The 23,024-nt window shown below is 42.2% G+C and overlaps 1 protein-coding gene across 1 annotated transcript in view; it reads right to left on the bottom strand.

Annotated features, from left to right (window-relative positions):
- stxbp5l (syntaxin binding protein 5L) overlaps positions 1 to 23,024 on the bottom strand; it is a 546,595-nt gene that overhangs the window by 170,384 nt on the left and 353,187 nt on the right. The window contains exons 15-16 of the mRNA XM_043700990.1: positions 21,501 to 21,718; positions 15,618 to 15,793 (exon numbers count right to left, since the gene is read on the bottom strand). Coding sequence (XP_043556925.1) covers positions 15,618 to 15,793; positions 21,501 to 21,718 — 394 coding nt within the window. The remainder of the gene's footprint in view (positions 1 to 15,617; positions 15,794 to 21,500; positions 21,719 to 23,024) is intronic.

Here is a 23,024-nt window from a genome sequence, read left to right as displayed (position 1 = left end):
TGGTCTTATGATAGTGATAGGTCGGAATGGAGGGTGGAGCAGATAGGTGGGAAGGAAGATGGACAGGTAGGACAATTCAAGACAGCGGTGCCAAGTTGGAAGGTTGGATCTGGGATAAGCTGGGGGAAGGGGAGATCAGGAAACTGGTGAAACATTCCTGATGAAGAACTTATGGTTGAAATGGCAACTCTCCTGTTCCTCGGATGCTGTCTGACCTGCTGTGCTTTTCCAGCACCACACGTTTTGACTCTGATCGCCAGCATCTGCAGTACTCACTTCCTCCCAACCGAGAAAGGAAACCATTCTACTTTTAATCATTTACTCGGACACAGAGATACTGAACATTCTACACCACTGTACGAAATGCAAACTTGTTTGCCTTGAATGGGAAGGCCTTCACACGATCAGCAACACCTTAACCTACACCCATCTAAGAGAAATAATGGACATTCAAAACTATTGGAAACTTACTCACTTTAGTTGGAGAACCATTCACGTGTCATCTAATACTCAGGAAGCTCATTGAGCCCTGAGAGGAGGAATGACAGCTCAGTGATCAAATCCAGATTTGACAGGAGATAAGAGAAACCTACAGTCAGTATAACAGGGGGACCTGGATCTCTGGTTTATATTTAGCAAGAGGTCCAGGCAGCATCAAGAGAATCAGCCACTGCCAGTGACAGACTCAGGAAAAGAAGGAGGGCGAACAATCTTCTCATCCATGAACCTCCATGTACTGATGTGAAGTGACTGGAAAACTGAGGGACCAACTGGGGGCAGCGCAAGCAACATCCACCACTGTCCAAGCCAATAGAAGCCACGTCAGGGATGAACATAAGATCATTAGGACCCTCTGTCCCAGCTCAGGAAGATAGGGTAGCAAGGGCAGGCTTCGGGGCCAATGGTGCAGAGCACTCCCCAGGAAAGGGAAACAGGATAGGACCTCAAGATTCAGGTTTACTCTCTCTCTCTCTCTCTCTCTTCTCCCCTGTCACCCAGTAATTAATAGCTCTCTGTAATTCAAAACTCTCTGTACCAATTTGGGGCTGCAAAGTTAACTGGGATGTTAGTAGCTGTCAGACAAGTCTCATTTCACTTGATACATAGCATTGTTTTTTTCCCAAAAACTAATTTTCTTGTCAGCGATTGTACGTAGTCTCAATTTTACTTGTTTTAATAAAATCAGAATTTCCTTTGCGTCTGAAGCATTTGCCTCCTGTGTTTTACACCACATATATCTCACTACATAAGCCGAAAGTCAGAATCAGGGAGCTATTGTATATTAAGCCAACCAGCACTCGTTTTAGAATGGTGACCACAAAGGCAATGTAGTGAATATAGTGCTCGGGGGAGGCAGGAACAATGGCAGGTGGAAGAACGATTCAGAAATCAAATAGAATACTTGCAGTGCCTAAGACCAATGAACAGGCGCTGAGGCAGGAAAATAAGCACCTGGGAGATTAAATTAAGGCACAGGAGGAGAAGCTGAAAGATATACAGTCAGTCTGTAAGATGACTTGTGGGGACGGGTTCAGTAGGAGATAGCAAGGTCCCTGCCAAGAACAAATTTGCAAGCTAAGCCAAGCTTTGTCCCAGGTCAGAAGCATGGTGTACTTGGTCAGCCTGGAAGCCACTCAGACAGGCAGGAAGGGGCAAGGGAGCGAGATTGGTGTTGGTTGTAGGACAGTTGGGGATGTTTCGTCACCAGGGGCACCGAGGGTGGGGTAGGCCGGGAGTGCAGTTAGCCTGTGGGGCAGAGGAAATCTCTGGATTACTACCTGCGGTACTGGGAGTGGATCCAGTTAGGCAGTGGGTGGAGGCTGGATCAATACCGAGGGCACTAGGAGCAGGCCAGGGCCAGCAGCAGATACAGGAAGGTGTAAGGCCAGTGCAGGAAGCGTCAGAACCAGGATCAATGTGCCCGGTCCAACAGCACAAGTATGGCACGCCCCAAAATGGTAGAAATGAGGGGATTTGGAGAGCTGGTTCGACTGTCCATATGGGACTCAGTGGCTTACGGCTATGGTGGCCCATGCAGAAAAATTGACATATATGGGGACCGATCTGTCCCCTTCATGGAAATGGAGCAAATGGGGGAGATCAACAGTTGCGATGATATAGAACAGCAACACATTTCCATCTCTGATCTCCAGCATCTGCAGACCTCACTTTCTCCTCCATGTAGAAAAATTGACATATATGGGGGACCGATCTGTCCCCTTCATGGAAATGGAGCAAATGGGGGAGATCAACAGTTGCGATGATATAGAAATGGCCATGTTGCTCCTGTTCTCGTTGGATAACAGACTATACACGGTCCTGTCTGCGGACAGTAAATGGGGATGTAATACCTTGGCAGCTGTCCAAGAAGATATTCTGCAGGCAATGGGATTAAACAATGGGAGTCCATTTTCCCGTGTGGAGAACACCTTACAGGCGGCAGAAGAAAATCTGCAGGCCTTTGATGACAGGCTGTGGCCCTTTTATGAGATCGCCTGCAGAGGAAACCTGGAAAGGGATAACCTTAGAGGCGATGGCCAGGCTCGTTGCCTCTGCATCCTGGTGGTCAACAGCTTACCGAGGTTGCAGGCCAAGGCTGAACTTTGGTTTGACCCTAAGGACCCCCAAATCACAGAGGAATCCTTGGAAAGACAGTTGGAGGAGGAGAAAGAGCCCAAGGGAATGATCTTTGAGATCAAGCCCTTCCAGGGTAAGAAGGAATGGCAACAGGAGGGAGGTAGCCCTCCCAATTAGAAGGGTATGTTTTGCGTGCAGAAAGGATTGCCTCAATCCCCAGAGGAAGAGGGAGGGACAGGAGTCCTCCATGGTCACCTGAGAATCAAGTTCCGTCTCACAGAGATCCTCAAGCATCATGGAGGGGTTCATGGAAGCACTCAGGGCTATCCTGGAGTGGGGGAGGGTGGAGTTGCAGTAGCAAAGGGTGTAGGAGCCCCAAGCGCCTCACTCAACAGCAACTCCGAGATGTGACTAGAGCTGGAAGGGTTCAGAGCTGAGGACTTGGCAGTCCTCAGTGAACTGGCTAACCAGAGGCTAACCAGAGGCAGGGTCAGGATGGTCAGATTCTATCCTGGCCACCCGGAGGTGGGTGGCACTGTATAGTTTGAGTTGTGTATATAGAACTGTTTTGGAACTACCTTGCTTTTATTTGATATGCCATGGTTTGGGCAAATCTTAGAGTTTCATGCCATTTTATAGGTTTAAGTTTGCATAATGTTGAGCCGAGCCTGGGAAGGGCTGAAGGACGAGGCAATGTTTGTGTTGTGTCTTACAGATGGAACCTTTGGGAATGGAGCGAGTGCTGATGCTGGTCACTCTGATCGAAGGCAGCACAGGACACAGGGGCGATATGGAGGAATCCCTGGTCTATGGATGCTCAGGGGGGATGGGAACCCAGTGTCAGCACCAGCAGTGGCACACCTTGCACTGTCTCCTGCTCCCACCAGGGAATGGGTCAAATTGGGTCGAATCTCATTCGGTACTTCAGTCCCGCTGGGTTCACCTATGTGTGGCGGGGGGGGGCATCCATTCCATGCCTGAGGATAAAAATAGCAGCTTCCCGGGTTAGGGGGGGTGGCAGAAATTAAACAAGTATGTCTTAGTTGCATCTGGGATATTTTTCAGGGTTGGCGGTGGAGGCTCAGGAAACTGAGCAGAGATACTGACTGGGAGTGACTGGACAATGATGCTTACCGGACGATCACGGGGACCCAGGGAGGGGTGAGCATCTGCTGGGATAAATAGTGGGTGTCTGATCAGGGAATCTATGTCTGTATGTGGGGGTCAGAAAGGATCTGCCCAGCAGGGGTGTCCATTGCTTTCAGCTGACAATGGCAGAACATCAGGGATGGTATCCCTTGGGATAAGGGAATGGACTCCTGCAGAGTCCCTAAACCCCTCTACCGCCCTTAATGTCACTGAACTCAGAGTGCTCCCAGGAAGCCCCTGCCTACCTGCCCTCCTATCCCAATTCACATAGACAGGTGACCCCCACCACCGAGACCCCCAGGAGTGGCCTAGTTCTAATCCCGACTGACAGATTGCTGTACCGGGGGGTGCACTATGCCATTGTGTCAGTAATACTGAATTTAACAGAAGTCCACTTTCCCGAATGGTGCCCAAGGGAGACCGAGCAGCTGTACCAGGCCTTGCTCTGGGAAATGTTCTGTAGGTTTTCTGAACTTGATTTTGGGGAAACAGACAAAACAGACCTATATGCTTCCACTGCAGAGAACATTGACCAGTTAGGTGTGGGAGGACAGAGAAGGGGGATCTGGAATGATTTGGCCACAGGATATAATACAGGGTCATCAGTCATTAATGGCATGAATGACATTTAGCTAGCTCTGCAGATTAAGGGTTTGAAAGACCAACTTCGCAAAATTTTGTGGAGGAGAACTCAAGGAGGACCAGGCCATGACAGTCCACCGAAAGGAGACTATTGCTGAGCTGGAGAAACACGCCAAGACAGTGAACACTCTAATTTGGGAGGACAGGAACATCTCGAAAGAGGCTACTAGGCATGAGGTGTGTGTGTGCTTGGTTGCTGGGCGAAGGCTACAGTAACCTGGAGGACCTGCAACAGAGCCAAGTTCCCTCCCAGATTAGCAACAGGCGTTCCATCCTTTCAGCAGTTTACTCAGCCCATGCCAGCTCTGCCTGGACTGGAGGCCTACCGCGTTCCTGTAGATTGCAGGGGATTTCACGACACTCTAATGGGGATAGCCGTGCAATTGCCAGTGATTACTGCAGCCTCATACCCCACACCCAGTTTACAGGGTGGAGAATATTGGAGTCATTTGTGGAGGAATACATGTCCATTTCAAGACGGTCCCACTCTATGTCATAAAGTGGGAGCACCCTCTATGACAGGGACTGATCTGTCAGGATGCTGTAGCCGGGGTGCACATGCAATACTGTGTCCCCAGTACTTGAATGCCTTCTCTCAACCCCAGTGTGGATTCTAAGCTGTGGAAATGGAGCCTATTGCCTGCACTATGGAGATGATGGCATGGGACTGGATTCCTCCACAGGTGGCACACTTGACCGGTGGGATCTATTGTATCACCACCAGCTCCGGTACAAGCAGCACCTGACATTTCCGGTAAGTGACAGCAGTTTTTCTTTCAAATCACAGGCAGAAATTCAAGTGGCCAAAGTATACATTACCCCAATTTCCAAACCCTCCACGATTCATCCCGCTGTAAGGGACAACTTCACCAACCTGTTGGATTATGTGGCCCACTTTGGATACCTATTACCCCCACCCCCGGAATGCCTCATGTCCCTGTTCAGGGCAGTAGAAATGTTCCAAAAGCACTTCTATGCTAGAACAAACTACAGGGAAGATGGGGAGGGAGACAACCAAATTGACGACACAGTTATGGTGGGACATGGAGGTTAGATGTTGAAATCCCCACCTAGATCTGTGTGATCTCCCATGGTTTGGTTTAATGATAGTTGGGGCTGTATCTGTTATGGGCCAGCTATCGGGCCAGGTGGAGAGCTCGCAGGTCCTGACACCACAAAATCTTCAAAAGACTTGACATTCCGGGAGGAGGGGTGTGGCAGAATTAAGATTCGTGGCCTTCTACGGGGATACCTTTGTTTGGTATAAGACCCGATCAATGTAAACATTTACAATTAAGTTTGTGATTTCCTAATCCTGTTTGTTTTCTATTTTTTTTGGGGTGGTGGTGCATCACTGTCTCTCGCCAGAGTAGTTTAGGTAATCTGGGAAGCTAGTTTTGAGGTCCTGATGATTTTTGCCCATCCAAAGTGATACTGTACCATGTAGCGTATCAAAGGGGAGATTATGAGGTGGGGCAAAAACTCCCATCAGTTAGTCTGGACTAAAACCCTTTGAACTTGGGACATGAGTTTGTGGAATTCATATTTGAACTAAGATTCACTGAGCTCTCTGGCTGAGACAAACTAGGCAATATGCTAGCCTAGGGGCAGCTGTCTGGAATGGGTTTAACTTGTAAAGCAAAAGAAAAGACCCCCACGGATGCCTCAGCTAAAAGACAATGAACACCCGCCTACAGAGCAAACAACCAAGACATTTTGGAGCCTACAAAAATATGAAACCATTCAACTTTTAATCATTTGCTTGGACACAGAGATACTGAACATTCCACAGCATTGTACAATATGCAATCCTGTTTGCCTTGTTTTGGAAAGCCTTCACACTATCAGGCTAAAAATCACACAACGCCAGGTTATAGTCCAACAGATTTATTTGGAAGCACTAGCTTTCAGAGCACTGCTCCTTCATTGATGAAGAAGCACAACTACCTAATGAAGAAGCAGCACTTCGAAAGCTAGTGCTTCCAAATAAACCTGTTGGACTGTAACCTGGTGTTGTGTGATTTTTAACTTTATCCACCTCAGTCCAACACCGGCTTCTCCAAATTATTCACATTATCAGCAACATCTTAACCTATACCCATCTAAGAGAAATAACGGACATTCAAAACTATCCGAAATCCACTCTTTTTAATTGGAGAACCATTTGCACATCATCTAATGCTCAGGAAACTCGTTCAGCTGAGAGAAGAAGCAAGAGCTCAGTGATCAAATCCAGATTTGGTGGTAGATAAAGGAATTCGACGGGCTTATGCCAAAACGTCGATTCTGCTGCTCTTTGGATGCTGCCTGACCTGCTGCGCTTTTCCAGCAATACATTTTTCAGCTCTTCAAAGAATACCGACAGTCAGTATAACTGGGAAACCCTGATCTCTGGTTTATATTCAGTAAAAGGTCCAGCCAGCGTCAAGATTCAGGAAAAGATGGAGAGCAAACAATCTTCTCATCCACGAACTTCCATGTACTGACAAGAAGTGACTGGTGAGCTGAGAGACTGACTGGAGGCAGAGCCAGTGACATCTGCCATTGTCCAAGACAAAAGAACTCCTTTCGGGATCAGCATAAGGTCATCGAGACCCTCTGCCCCAGCTCAGGAAGGTAGGGTAGGAAGGGTGGGCTTCGCGGCCAGCGCAGGGCAGAGCACTCCCCAGGGAAGGAAAACAGGATAGGACCCTGGGATTCATGTTTACTCTCTCTCTCTCTTCAGTCACCCAATAATTAACTGCGCTCTCTAATTCAAAACTCTCTGTACTAAATCGGGGCTGGAAGGGTTAACTGGGGTGTTAGTAGCTGTCAGACAAGTTTCACTTCACTTAATGCATAGCATTGTTATTTTCCTAAAAATTAATTTTCTTGTCAGTGATTGTATATATTCTCAACTTTATTTGTTTTAATAAAATCAAAGGTTCCTTTGCCTCAGAAGCATCTGCTTCCTGTCATTTTCACGACACCACATCTCACTATATAAGCCTAAAGTCAGTACAATAAATTGACCAGCACTCCTTCAAGAGGCAACTGCTCTTAGGTAAATTTCAGACACGTATGTGCAAAGAGTAGCTTTCTTTTGAAGGCTGGACCCTGACAGCAGCATCTCTGTACTCCTCAACAGAACGAGAAGCTCTGCGTGACCTCCTGCCAGCTGTTGTCTCACCTTCCTGCCATTTGTCCCTGTTGCTCTTCACATGTACTGCATAATTTAGCAAGTACAGACTGCTCTAATTTCCTGTTGTACACAAGTTGAAAGTTCCTGCTGGTGATTGTGAAGAATTGTTCAAGTGCCAACATTTTGTCAAGAGGGTTTTGCTCCTCCAAATATAATGTTCTACAAACTGCCAGTCTTCAGACGACTAGCAAGAGGACAAAGGAAAAAAAATTGGCATGGAAAGGTCAGATAGTGGCAAATGATTGGCAGCATAATGCAATATAACATTTTCACAATACCTGCATATGTAATTGTTTCAGGAAATTGTGAGGGAAAAAATAATAGGTAGACACACTGCAGAATGTGAGCTGAATTTTACCATTGCACCTCATGCTAATAGTCCTGAGTATACTTTTTCCTTCTAGCGCATCTGGGTGAGAGCTTGGACAAAATCTGCATTCTCTGTCAAATCTGCTCCCCTTCTTACAGTCATAGAATCATAGAGATGTGCAGCACAGAAACAGACCCTACAGTCCAACTAGTCCATGCTGAACATATATTCTAACCTAATCTAGTCCCATTTGCCAGTACTTGGCCCATATCCCTCGAAATCCCTCCTATTCAAATACTCATCCAGCTGCCTTTTAAATGTTGTAATTATACAGCCTCCACCAATTCCTCTGGCAACCCATTCCATACATGCACACCCTCTGCGTGAAAAAGTTACCCCTTAGGTCCCTTTTATATCTTTCCCCTCTCATCCTAAAGCTAGCCCTCTAGTGAAAGAGAGAAAGTTGCCATTGGTCGCATTGTATTTTGCGCATGTTTCTGAATAGAATGAAGAAGTGATCCTTTGCAAAGAAGTGGCCACACTGTAAAAGGAGAAAGCAGTTAGCAGAAGGTGCTGTGGGCAAGTGTAATCTATAAGGATGGAAATGCTATATGCTCACCAGGCTTTTTGGTAACTCTTCTAGCACTGGATCCAAATTCTGGGGAATTATGGAATAGGTACTCACAACATCTTACACATCACTTCTTCAATACACTGGTCCCTTACTTGAGGACCAGAACTTGCTTGCAGTCCAACTAATCTAGTGGCATTGCACCACTATCAGAGCTACACCACAGAACTCTTGTTTGAGGCATTTCAAATTTATTCTAGCAGCATCTTAATGGCAGCACCAAATCCAGGCAAGTACAATAAAACCTCACTTTAAAAAGTACATTCACTCTTTAACTCTGGAAATCCTGCCCTCAGATTTGGCAGACTGTTCATTACCGCTGAAATTGTGTGGCTAGCCATCATTCTGATCCAAATGAGGCCAAACTTTGGATGGAAGGCTTGGTAGTTCAATAATGGATAGAAGTTCAAACCTTCCTCACAGAATCAATGGGACATTAGAAGATCGCTAATCTGCTTTAGCAAGTCACTTTTTTCCTGTTACAGTTATGCTTCCTTTCTCCTTTCATTAATTTGATATATTTCTCAAGTTTACCACATGAGCTGCTGAAAAAGATATTTAGCTGTTGGTTATTGCTTACTGGTCTGTACATCTATACTTTCCAACTTTGGCTCTGTTGTTATCTATGATTTTCCTTCATTTTTACTTCAACATTTGTTTACCATTCCCATGATTTGCACATGTTTCTTTCAATTGTTGTTCATTCAGTTTTGTGCTGTTTTTCTAAATAAGCATTTCTTTTTTCTTTTGCTTCTTTAGTTTATCCTCTTTGTAAACCCAACCATTATTCTATCTTTTTCTGAGATATGCCATGCTTTTCAAACACATTAACCTTTATTACATTTACCAGTCTGGGGTGGATATTTAGTCAAGCAGGGATGATGAATGCAAACTAACTGCAATTTGAGAAACAAAAAACAAAACATAAAGCATCATATAAGAGAATCATTTAAAGATAAAAACACATTGAAAACAAAAGAGAACACATTAATGTGAGGAAACACCTAAAGTCTGTCAGAGGAATTATGACAAATGAGCGAAGGAAATGGAGGGTCAAGAAACAAAAAGTGTAAGGAAAACAGGATACATTTATATGATACCTGTCACCTTCAAGATATTTCAATGTGATTCACAGTTGTCACTATTGTATCTTGACTCCACAAACAACAAAATTAGATGACTTAATTTGTTGTGTCATGTCTCCCAGCCAGTAGTACACATAAAGTCATAGAGGTGTACAGCACAGAAACAGACCTTCGGTCTAATTTGTCCATGCTGACCAGATATCTGAAAATAATCTAGTCCCATTTGCCAGCATTTGGCCTATATCGCTCTAAACCCTTCTTATTCATGTACCATCTAGATGCCTTTTAAATGTTGTAATTATACCAGACTCCACCATTTCCTCTAGCAGCTCATTCCATACATACACCACCTTCTTCTCTCCAATGAAAGTTGACCCTCAGGTTCCTTTTAAGTCTTTCCCCTCTCATCATAAACCTATGTCGTCTAGTTTTAGACTTAATACCCTGGGAATTAAAACTTTGATTAGTCATCCTTATTATGCCCATCATGATTTCATAAACGTCTATAAGGTCATCCCTCAGCCTCTGACACTCAAGGGAAAATAGTTCTAACCCATTCAGCCTCTCCATATAGCTCAAACCCTCCAATCCTGGCCACATCCTTGTAAATCTTTTCTGCACTCTTTCAAGTTCAAGAACATCTTTCCTAAAGCAGGGCGACCAGAGTTAAACACAATATTTAAAAGTGGCCTAACCAATGTCCTGTACAGCTGCAACATGACATCCCAACTTCTATACTCAATGCATTGATATATTAAGGCAAGGGAAGCAAACGCCATCTTCATTACCCTGTCTACCCACAACTCCACGTTCAAGGAACTACGAACCTGCACCCCAAGGTCTTTTTGTTTGGCAACACTCCCCAGGATCCTACCATTAAATGTATAAGTCCTGTTCTGATATTCCGTATCAAAATGCAACACTTCACATTTATCTAAGTTAAACTGCAGGCAGTACTCCAGGTGTGGCTTCATCAGTACCTTGCACCATTACCTCCCTGCTTTTAAACTCAATCCCTCAATTCCATTTGCCTTCTTAATTACCAGTTGCACCTGCAGACCAACCCTCCGTGATTCATGCACAAGGACACCCAGGTCCCTCTGCATAGCAGCATGCTGCAATTTTTTACCATTCAAATAATATTCTTATAGATTTTTATAAAATCATGAGGGGCATGGATAGGGTGAATACACAAGGCATACGATGTGTTAGCTTTTACTGGTAGAGGGATTGAGTTCGGAGCCATGAGATCATGCTGCAGCTACAACACCCTGGTGTGGCCATATTTGGAATATTGTGTCCAGTTCTGGTCTTCGCATTATAGGATGGACATGGAAGCTTTGGAAAGGGTTCAGAGAAGATTTAATAGGATGTTGCCTGGTATGGAGGAAAGGTCTTACGAGGAAAGGCTGAGGGACTTGAGGCTGTTTTCATTGGAGAGAAGGTTGAGAGGTGACTTAATTGAGACATATAAGATAATCAGAGGGTTAGATAGATTGGACAGTAAGAGCCTTTTTCCTCGGACAGCAATGGCTAGCATGAGGGGACAACCTTAAATTGAGGAGTGATAGATATAGGAGAAAGTGAGGACTGCAGATGCTGGAGATCAGAGCTGAAAATGTGTTGCTGGAAAAGCACAGCAGGTCAGGCAGCATCCGGCTAAGGTAAAAGGTAGGGAGGAGGTACTTGGAGGAGGGGCATTGGGACTGCGTAGGTGGAAGGAGGTTAAGGTGAGAGTGATAGGCCGGAGTGGGGGAGGGGGCGGAGAGGTCAGGAAGAAGATTGCAGGTTAGGAAGGTGGTGCTGAGATATAGGACAGATGTCAGAGATAGCTTCTTTACTCAGAGAGTAGTAGGGGCATGGAATGCAGTGCCTGCAACAGTAGTAGAATCAGCAACTTTAAGGACATTTAAATGGTAATTGGATAGACATATGAATGAGAATGGAATTGTGCTTAGATGGTTAGATGGGCTTCAGATTGGTTCCACAGGTTGGCGCAACATTGAGGGTGCCAAAGGGCCTGTACTGTTCTATGTTCTATGTAAATTCCATTTGCCACTCCTCGGCTCATTGATTCATTTAATCAAGGTTCCAGTGTAGTCTGAGATAACCTTCTTCATTGTCCACCACACCATCAATTTTAGTGTCATCTGCAAACTTACTAACCATTTCTCTTGTTTTCACATCCAAAAGTTTATATAAATGACAAAAAGCAGTGGACTCAGATCTTCTGGCCCAGAGGTAAGAGCACTATTATGGCACCACAAAACTCCCCTGGATAATATGAGGTATACTGCCATGCTGATTAAGTGAAAAATAAAGGCAAATGGATAACATTATGTAATCACTGCATTCTCAACTGCTGAAGTAAAACATTAAATAGCCTCATTCACCACCCCGTAATCTCAAACATTCTGTTACTTATTCTGGGTGCTGCTTTGTTAATATTGAAAGTGAATTTTCAGATTAATATGGTGATCCTTAGAAGTTATTTTTGTTGCAGTGACTTACAGGCTAATCCTAGACTTGCGCTGGCTGCAGGCTCCATGACATGATGGTTTGACTATAGAAAACTCCTCACAGCGCCAGAGACCTGGGTTCAATTCCCGCCTCAGGCGACTGACTGTGTGGAGTTTGCACGTTCTCCCCGTGTCTGCGTGGGTTTCCTCCGGTTGCTCCGGTTTCCTCCCACAGTCCAAAGATGCGCAGGTTAGGTGGATTGGCCATGTTAAATTGCCCGTAGTGTTAGGTGAAGGGGTAAATGTAGGGGTATGGATGGGTTGCGCTTCGGTGGGTCGGTGTGGACTTGTTGGGCTGAAGGGCCTGTTTCCACACTGTAATGTAATGTAATGTGTGACACACCCACTGATGGACAGGGCTAACCACCCCCCACCACCTCGACAGACTTGAAAGATGACTCTGACCGACCGACCAGCAGGGTCTGGACTGGTTTTGCTTGACTTCCAGGACTGACTGTGGCTGACTAACTGTGGTAATATACCCTGACTGACTTTTCACATATTACCTTTCCTTTCATGTGCATGCAGTGTTTGTGCCACATAAGCTGCAGGCACATGCAAAATCTCTGACATTCATGCAGCAATGTGACACACAGTGACATGCACCACACCTTTCATTTTGACATTTCACAGTTTCGTATAGCCACAGATTCCTTATATGACATAAGAAATAGCAGCAGGAGTAGGCAATCAGCCTCTCAAGCTTTTCCTTTCATTCTATAAGATCATGGTTGATGTGTTCCAGACCTCAATTCTTCTATTGTGCCACTTCCTTATAACCCTCACTCTTAGATATTCAAAAATCCATCTGCCACCTTTTTAAATACTTAGTGATCTAGTCTCCACATCTCTCTGGGATATAAAGTTCCAGACACTCACTACTCTTGGAAAAAAGAACTACTTTCACATCTCAGTTTTAAATGAATATTCCCTTATTCTGCAACTATGTCCCCTAGTTCAAGATTCTCTAACTAGTTGAAACAGCTTCTCAACTTTTACCCTGTTGGGCCTTCTCAGAATCTTGTATGTTTTTATAAGATCACTCCTTGTTCTTCTAAAATCTAATGCATAATGGCTAAACCTGTTTAGATGGTCTTTAAAAATTAATCCTTTCATCCCAGGAATCGGCCTAGTGAATCTCTCTCTCTTGATCTGCCTCCTATATAAAATGTTAATTCTGTTTGTCTCTCCATACATGCACCAGACCTGCTGAATTTCTCCAGCACTTCCTATTTTTGTATCAGCTCTCCAGAATCTGCAGCTCTTCGTTTTATTTTAGTAATTATTGTAAGTATGTGTATAGGTTCTCAGCATTTTTTTTATTATTAGTGGAACTTGGATGTCACTGACTGGTCAGCATTTATTGCTCATCCCTAGTTGCCCTTGAGAAGGTGGAGGTGAGTTGTCTTTTTGAACTGCTGCAGTCCACACACTGTAGGTTGACCCACAATGCGCTTATGGAGGGAATTTCAGGATTTTGACCCAGTGACAGTGAAGGAACAACAATATATTTCCAAGTCAGGATTGTGAGTGGATTGGAGGAGAACTTGCAGGTGTTCCCATTTATCTGTTGCCTTTGTCCTTCTAGAAAGATGTGGCTGTGGGTTTGGAAAGTGCTGCCTCAGGATCTTTTTTGAACTTCTGCAGTGCACCTTGTAGATAGTACACACTGCTGCTACTGAGCATTGCTGGTGGAGGGAGTGGATGCTTGTGGATGTGGTACCAATCAAGTAGACTATTTTGTCCTGGATGGTCTCAAGCTTCTTAAGTGCTGTTGGAGCTGCACCCATCCAGGCAAATGGCGAGTATTGCATTACATTCCTGACTTGTGCCTTGCAGATGGTGGACAGACATTGGGGAAGTTAGGAGGTGAGTTACTCGCTGCAGTCTTCTTAGCCTCTGACCTGCTCTTGTAGCCACTGTATGTAGCAAGTCAGTTGAGTTTATGGTCAATGGTAACCCCCTGGATGTTGATTGTGGGAGTTTACTGATAGCAACACTGTTAAATATCATGGGGCAATGGTAAGATTGTCTCTTATTGGAGATGGTCATTGACTGTTTTTTTTTGGCATGAGTATTACTTGCTACTTGTCAGTCCAAGCCTGGACATTGTCCAGATCTTGTTGCATTTCAACCTGGACTGCTTCAGTATTTGAAGAGTCATGAATAGTTGTACAATCATTGGAAAACATTTCCACTTCTGACCTTATGATGGAGCGAAGGTCATTGATTAAGCAGCTGAAGATGATTGGGCCTAGGATGCTACCCTGAGGAACGATGGGCATAATCTCAGAATAAAGGAGTCACCCAGTCAAGAAACAAATGAGAAAGAATTTCCTCTCATAATGTAGTCAATCTGTAGAATTTCCCACAGCCAAGAGCTTTTATGGCTTGACCATTAAGTATATTCGAGGCTGAGAAAGTTGATCCCTAATCAGCAAGGGGGTTGTGTTGTGGGCAAAAGTAGGAAAGCAGAGACAAGGATCACCAGCTCAGCCATGATCCCACTGAATGGTGGAGACAGGCCCACTGGGACAAATGGCTCACTTCCGTACCTAGAGGAAACATTAACTCAAGAACTAATGATGAGAAAAGACAACTGTAATTGCAGCAGAATGAACAGTCTTGATCTATCTTTCAGTAGACACAGGCGTAGTACAGAAAAAAATTGTTCCACTGACTGGCGTAGACATTTGCCCCTCTTCCTCCAGGGTATACAGACATAATTAACTTTGTGGTGCATCATAGATAAATCCAATACTAAAATCACCCATCGTACTTGGGCATTTTGCAGTTGGGTGTCCCTGCTCCCACTGCAATTGGTGTTAAAACTTGGATCTTTCTAAAATTTACATTTATTGGGGAAATACATTGTCTTGTATCTTACTGGACCATAAGGGAACCCGAATGATCACACTCCAAAAATAAAACTTCTGTAATTCTTAAAAGCTGGTGACATTAATATCATGTAATTGTCTCTTTTTCTGGACAAACGTGGCTTCCTGCTTGGATTTGATTGATTTAGATGATGCAAAGTATTAACATTTATTATGTTTTTGAATTCTTGAGGAATATTTAAATACAACGTAGGAAGGTGATACTTTAAATAGAAAATATTGCAAATTTCATATAATTCATAATATTTGGCCTTGACAAATTAAAGAAATTCTTTTGTAGACTATAAAACGTTGGGCATTTTGAAAAAAAACATACAAAATATTCAATGCACCAAAGATGAAATAAATATATGCAACTTCTGAAATAATTTCAAGTACCAACGTGCATAGAATATTTTCAACCAGATTCGCAATGTTCCAATTTTGATTCTACACATGTGTAAAAATATATTTTTCATAAAGGTAGTGATGCAGTAGACAGCAGAAGGCTTTAGGGAGCCTTTCTCTCTGCAACATGATTATGGAATCCTATTGATTCACTGCACAGAACATTTTTGTTTTTTTCAAAACTTCCTTGCCACTTGAATACAGATATATCAGTGGGGAAATTAATCTCACACTCTTACTTGAGACATGGGATGTTGTCCTTTAATCCTTCTGATGTTAATGCATTTGCACTACCAGATAATGCAGAAGTCTTTGAAATGGAAAGTTGTGAAGAAGTATCAGTGATTGGCTGTACAGACTCAGGTTCAGGGGTAACAATATCTTCAACATCATACTGTAATCGTAGTTCCAGAGCCTAAAAACACAAAGATTTCAGTAAAATATTAAGCCCAATTTCTTGCTTTATCAATTAAACTTTTTTTTAACAAGTATACTTAAGCTGCAGTTTTCCCTTCAGTAATTTTCAGTTAAACATGGATGAGAGAACTGGCAGGAGGTTTGTTCTCAGGCCTCCTTATAAACACCACAATGTGAGTAAACAAAGGACAAGTGCGAGAAACTGTCTGCCTCCAGCTGCCAAGTCTGCACAATACCATGGCTGAGTTGGCAATACTAGCAGAAGTCTGATCTTTCTCTAGATTTTGATGGGAGGAGTTGTGTTACACTGGCCTCATTATAATGAGATCTGAGGACCAATATCTGCTGAAATGTGAACTTCACCTCATTCTGTATCCCTGCACAGCCAAAAATAGCCAATTTGGAATTTCTAACACTACATATTTTCTGTCACTCTTCAAAATAAATGAATCGTTTTTACATGCAAAATTGAATGCATACTAAAGGGAGGATGAGGGTACTATGGTTCAGCATAGTCAGGGCCAGTATAAAAGCAAAAGAGAAAGCATATAATGTGGCAAAGGGCAGTGGGAGGCCAGAGGATTGGGAAGCTTACAAAGACCAACAGAGGACAACAAAGAAATAAATAAGGAGGGAGAAGATTAAATGTGAGGGCTAGCTAGCCAGTAATACTAAGAAAGGTTACAAGAGTTTCTTTAGATATATAAAGGGCAAAAAAGAGGCTCAAATGGACAACGGGCCACTGGAGAATGATTCTGGAGAATCAGTAATGGGAAACAAAGAAATGACACAGGAACTGAATAAGTACATTGCGTCAGTCTTCACATTGGAAGACACGATTAATATTAGAAAAATTCAAGACAGTCAGGGGGGCAGAGAAGAGTACAGTGGCCACCACCAAGGAGAAGGTGTTAGAAAAACCGAAAGGTCTGAAAGTGAATAAATCACCTGGACCAGATGGGCTACACCCTAGAGTTCTGAAGGACATTGCTGAAGAGATATTGGAGGCTTTAGTAGTGATCTTTCAGGTATCATTGGAGTCAGAGAGGGTCCCAGAGGACTGGAAAACCCCTAATATAACTCCTCTTTTTAAGAAGGGAGTAAGGCAAAAGATAGGAAATTATAGACTGATTAGCCTGACCGTTGTCATTGGTAAGATTTTGGAGTCCATTGTGAAGGATGAAATTTCTGAATACTTGGGTGTGCATGGTAAAATAGGATAAAGTCAGCATGGTTTCATCAAGGGGATGTAATGCCTGACAAATTATTAGAATTCTTTGAGGAAGTAATGATCAGGTTAGACCAAGGAGAACCTACGGATGTTATCTATCTAGATTTCCAGAAGGCCTTTGATAAAGTGCCGTACAGGAGGCTGCTGAGTAAGAGAGGCGCCCATAGTGTTACAGGTAAGGTACTAGCATGAATAGAAGATTAGCTGTCTGGCAGAAGGCAGAGAGTGGGGATAAAAGGGTCTTTCTCGGGATGAAAGCCAGTGACCAGTGGTGTTCCACAAGGGTCAATGTTGGGACCACTTTATATTTTAATGATTTGAAGGAACGTCATGAGGGCATTCTGGCTAAGTTTGCAGATAATACAAGGATAAGTAGAGAGGCAGGTAGTATGGAGGAGACAGGGATGTCGTAGAAAGATTTAGACAGATTAGGAGAGTGGGCAATGAAGTGGCAGATGAAATACAATGTGGAAAAGTATGAAGTCATGCATTTTTGTAGGAAGAATAGAGGCATGGACTATTTTCTAAATGGGGAGAAAATTCAGAAATCTGAAGTGCAAAGGTCCTGGTCAAAGTTTCTCTTAAAGTAACTTGCAGGCTGAGTCAGTAGTTAGGAGGGCAAATACAATGTTGTCATTCATCTTGCGAGGATTAGAATATAAAAGCAGGGATATACTTCTGAGGCTTTATAAGGCTCTGGTCAGACCACATTTAGAGTATTGTGAGCAATTTTGGGCCCCATACTTCAGGAAGGATGTATTGGCCCTGCAGTGAGTCCTGAGGAGGTTCACCATCACAGGAATGAAAGACTTAACATATGAGGAACGTTTCAGGTTTCTAGGATTATATTCGATGGAGTTTATAAGGATGAGATCTGATTGAAACTTACAGAATACTGAATGGCCGGGACAGAGTGGATGTTGGGAAGACTCTTTGGAACGGAGATAAGGAGAAACTTCTTTAGCCAGAGTGTGGTGAATCTATGGAATTCATTGTCTCCAGGCTGTGGAGGCCAGGTCATTGTGTATATTTAAAACAGAGTTGGACAAGTTCTTGATTGCCAAGAGGATCAAAAGTTACGGGGAGAAAGAGGATCAAAAGTTATGGGGAGAAAGTGGGAAAAAGGGGTTGAAAACCTTATTAGCCATGATTGAATGGCGAAACAGACTTGATGGGCTGAATGGCCTAATTTCTGCTGCTATGTCTTATGGTCTTATGGTCTAATTTTTAAATGCATGGTAACTGTGGGTGCTCTAGCAACACATAATACTCTCGGCTCTCTCAGAAATTTAGTTTTCCACGGTTGTTGCCAGGCAATATAATGGCAAATAGGGCTTCTGCAGGCAATACATAAATAGTTAACAAGAAGTTAATTTAATAAAATACTGAAAATGCAGGGAAATACTCAGCTGTGCAGGAGAGACAGAGTTAATGTTGTTGGTTTATAATCAACTAATCCAGTTATCAAAACTGGAAAAAGATAATGATAACAGATTTTAAGCAAGTATAGACACTGGGAAATGAGAGATAGGGTGAAGAACAAAAGGGAACATATGTAATTGGGTAAGTGTAGGAGATAATAAAGGACAAAAGGAATTATGGTGAAAGGCAACAGGAACTGGTAATAAGAATAGAAAATACTGGACATACTCAGCCGGTCAAGCAACATCTGTGCAGAGAGAAACAGAGTTAGTGTTTCAAGATGATGGAAAATATTAGAACAGAGAAAGTTAATGTAATAAAATACCTCAACATATTTAATAAAAAGTGGTGAAAAAAAACAAAAGCTCATCAATAAGAGACACAGAAAGCCAAAAGCAAATATTGACAATAGAGGAGTGAAAAACACATGACATTTGTGCACAGAAAATCTTGCAAAATAAGAAAAGAACTTGAAAGTGAAGTAGATATGGAACAAAAAACAAAATACAAACAAAAAATGACACATTCATTTGTCATAACAAGTTAAAAAAAGTTTGCATTGTTCAGTCACCGATGTATTCAGACAAAAGATTTTGGAACTAAGTATCAACCTATCTCCCTATCCGGTAGACACTGTACACTGATAGATGCACTCCATATTGCTGTGCAGGAAATGGAGGGTGTAGCTAAGATTTGTAGTAACCAAGGTCAGTGCTAAGATCAGAGCATTGCAAAAGAAACAAGCACTGTCTGAACAAAAGATACTGTCCAGAAACTTGTTCAGCTTCACTAGAAATGTAAGAAATACTGATAATAGCTTGTGTTCATGTAGACTGTTTAAGGCAGAAATAACATCCCAAGGTAAGGTGCAAATTGTGAAAATAAAGGACAGAGTAATCAGAACAGATTAGAGGGTGAAGTTAAAGTAAAAATTCACACACCAACACTTGTTGAACTGTAACCTGGTGTTGTGTGAATTTTTAACTTTGTCCACCCCAGTCCAACACCAGCACCTCTACATCGAAGTTAAAGTAGCAAGCAACTGGCAGATTGAGGTCATACCTATAGTCAGAAGAGAAATTTCCAGGAAGTCACCTAATCTGTAAATGATCTTCTCAGTTCATTAGTGATCACATGCCAGCAGATAAAATGGTGAACTTGAGTAGAAGCACTGACTTGCTGACTGTCATGTAAGGCGTGTTTTAAGGCCCAAGGTAGTGGCGTAATACAATATAGGGAGCCTGGTTCACACAGGACCATAGGCATCTCTTTCCATTGGGGAGAAATAATTAATTATGTATAATGTGATGTAAGCTGTATGATTTACATATAACATTTAATGTTATTAGTGAGATTGAGTTTCTGATTTTTGAGTTAGTAAGTGGTGAGTTTTCTGTGTTTCTGAAGTTAACAAACAACTTGTAAATATTTATGTAGCTCTGGTGATTTCTTTTTAAAACAGATTTTGAAACCTGACTTTAATGGGTTTTTTGCAACAGACTTACATTTATTTAGATTGTCTGCAACCCAACACGATTAAGAATGGAGCCTCAAGATTTGTGGGTAAGTTCTTAAACTTGGTTCTTTTTTGAAGGATGAAGCAAAACATTCATAGTTGAGAGAGAGATTTAGTTTCACTTTTGACATTGAGTGGGGCAATCATGTGAAGTTCTTGAAATAGGATGGCTATGTAGAAAAGTTCTTCTGAGAACGGAAGGATGTATTGGGAAATAGGTTACCTTTGAATGAGGAATTGGTATGAGGCTCAGACCAGAAGGATTGGGATAGAGCTGTAAAGAGATAATTTAAAGCTCAGACAATTTAAGATTGTCCTCGAACGAAGCTATTACAGTTCCAGTTTAAACAGCGAAGTCACAGGTGATTAAAACCTATAGAGGTGTTAGAGGCAGGACCACTAGTGCGAGTTGAGAGTACTGTATGAGTGGTGCTTTGCATATTGTATGAGTGGTATTTTGAGTACTACACAAAGCTATATATTTCCTTTTCAATTTATAAAACAATATTTTGGGATTAATGGGATTGTACTTATCCTGTGTATTTAAAATTGTTTGAATTGATACAAAAATGGTTAGTTTCATTTCTTTTGTTATAAACTTTTTTATTGTAAAATCCAAATCTGCAGAATTGCGAGCTTATGTTCCAATGAGAGATTACTATGTTAAAACAAAACCAAATAAAAAGAAAAATCTACCAAGCCAGGTTCCTGTCATGGATCTGACTTGTCCATCAATAACATCAGCTGGGATTATAACAATAGCATGAGGATAACCATCCCACAAGTGTAAAGTGAGGAAACAGTCCTCCATGCACTTTCACAGCTGGGACAGGGATTGCACCCATTGTGTTAGCTTTAGTCTTAGCTTTATTCTGCACTACACTTTAATCATCTAGCCAACTGAGTTAAAGATCCATGGATAGAGGTGCAGGCACAGATAAAATGTTGCATTGCCTATGTTTGCAGGGGAAGAAGTCAGGATAAGAAGAGTTGGAAATAGAGTGTTAGAAGAATGGACATGATATTGTAGAGGGACCAGGGTCTCTGAAAAGCAGGAAGGAGAAAATATCTCTCTGCCTCCCCATAATGACTTATATCCTTTAGTCTTTCTGATACTTCTACACTACCTCATTGTTGCCTTCTGATTTGTATAAAATATCTACAATGCGTAGTATTAAAAGTATAACTGAGGTCGATATACATCATAAATATTAAGCCGTTTTCAGCTGTCTGGAAAATAGAAAAAATGTAACAATAGATACTGTTATCTATCTCCCCATTCATCAAACGTCACCTAATTAAATAAAATTCACTGTTGGACTAATTGAATATAGTGATATATATGACTTCAAATAATTTGTATTTAGTAATTATCAGCTATAATTTACATCTGTTCATTAACACTCATTTTTAACTTAAATTTGCAAATGCATAAAAATTACAGGAAAACTAAAGTTGTATCTTATGAAAGTAGTATTTTTGTCTGTGGCAACAAAATAGAAGGATGAATAATACGTCTGTAACTTAGAGACTCACCACTAACTCAACAGTAATTTCATGTTTGCTGAATCGGTAAACAATCACATGTGCTGAAATGCCTGCGACACAGAACATTCTGCTCTCTGGACACCAACTGATCATTTGTATAGCATACGGATCCTCTTCTACAATCTCTGCAATTTGCTTTGCATCTTTCACTTTCTGCTTTTCAAATACTTTGGAGGTTTTCAACTTGTATAATACTTGAAGAGTAACTAACAAAACACAGACAATAATAATCAGATTAGTTATAAAAACAGCAGCAATAGTGAAACAAACAGTTAGTAAGTCAAAGACAAATTGTATTTAATACTCATTGGTAAAAAAGAAGTATTTTCTTGTCAACCTTCTATTAAGGTTTTATATCACTGAACTAGATTTTCCTCATAGAAGTAGAAAATAGGAGGTGGGAGTAGTTTCAAATCAAAAACCCACTCATGGTACAAAACTCATTAAGCTAAGATTTTTACCAAGATGAGTTCTTAATTGGCATTGTTTCTTATCCAATCAAGGACAGTAGCAGGTTCTGAAATCTGAAGGAGCAGTCATAGACCTTCCACTAGCATTGGAGAAACATTCAGCTGCAATACAAAGTAAGTAACTTGCAGTCAGTTTTAAAAATTATTAATAAATAGTTATTTAAAAAATACTAAAGGTGCTGTGGTATGGGCTTTTGTCTCCACCAGTATATTTGTACCTAAATAGGGAATATTCATGTTAGCTCCTGTAACATAAGAACTATTAGTTTTGATTAGATTACATTACAGTATGGAAACAGGCCCTTCGGCCCAACAAGTCCACACCGACCCTCCGAAGCGTAACCCACCCATACCCCTACATTTACCCCTTACCTAACACTATGGGCAATTTGGCATGGCCAATTCACCTGACCTGCACATCTTTGGACTGTGGGAGGAAACCGGAGCACCCGGAGGAAACCCACGCAGACACGGAGAGAACATGCAAACTCCACACAGTCAGTCGCCTGAGGCGGGAATTGAACCCGGGTCTCTGGCGCTGTGAGGCAGCAGTGCTAACCACTGTGCCACCGTGCCGCCCACTAACTAGACATGGATCATGTTGTAACAGACGTTTACCACAGCTCTTGATATACATGCATACTACGGTCACAGGCACTTTATTGACTGGGTAAATACTAGGTTATTTGGTCATGAGCAGCAGCACTCTTCCATCAGCAAGTCATGCTTCAAGTGGCCCCAGTTAAAGTGGAATCAGAGATATTTAAAACCTTTGGTCATATGCTATGATATAGCAATGATATTGTGAGCACGTCCCTTAAAGGCATAAATGCTGTAAGTTGGAAGACAACATTTCCATTTTTCCAAATAAAAATGAAATCTTAAACAGATATACACAGGTTTACGTTCAATAATTACACAAAAAGGTAAAATAGTTTTACATTTGGTCTAGGGATTGTAGATTAGTCTGGAGAGATAAATGTTGTGCTTGATTGCTCTTGGCCGACAACTTGGTGGTCGTCACTCAACTTCATTATACAAT

The sequence above is a fragment of the Chiloscyllium plagiosum genome, chromosome 12 (genome assembly GCF_004010195.1).
Source record: "Chiloscyllium plagiosum isolate BGI_BamShark_2017 chromosome 12, ASM401019v2, whole genome shotgun sequence".
NCBI classification, from domain to species: Eukaryota; Metazoa; Chordata; class Chondrichthyes; order Orectolobiformes; family Hemiscylliidae; genus Chiloscyllium; species Chiloscyllium plagiosum.
This window is presented reverse-complemented; position numbering and strand designations above follow the sequence as displayed.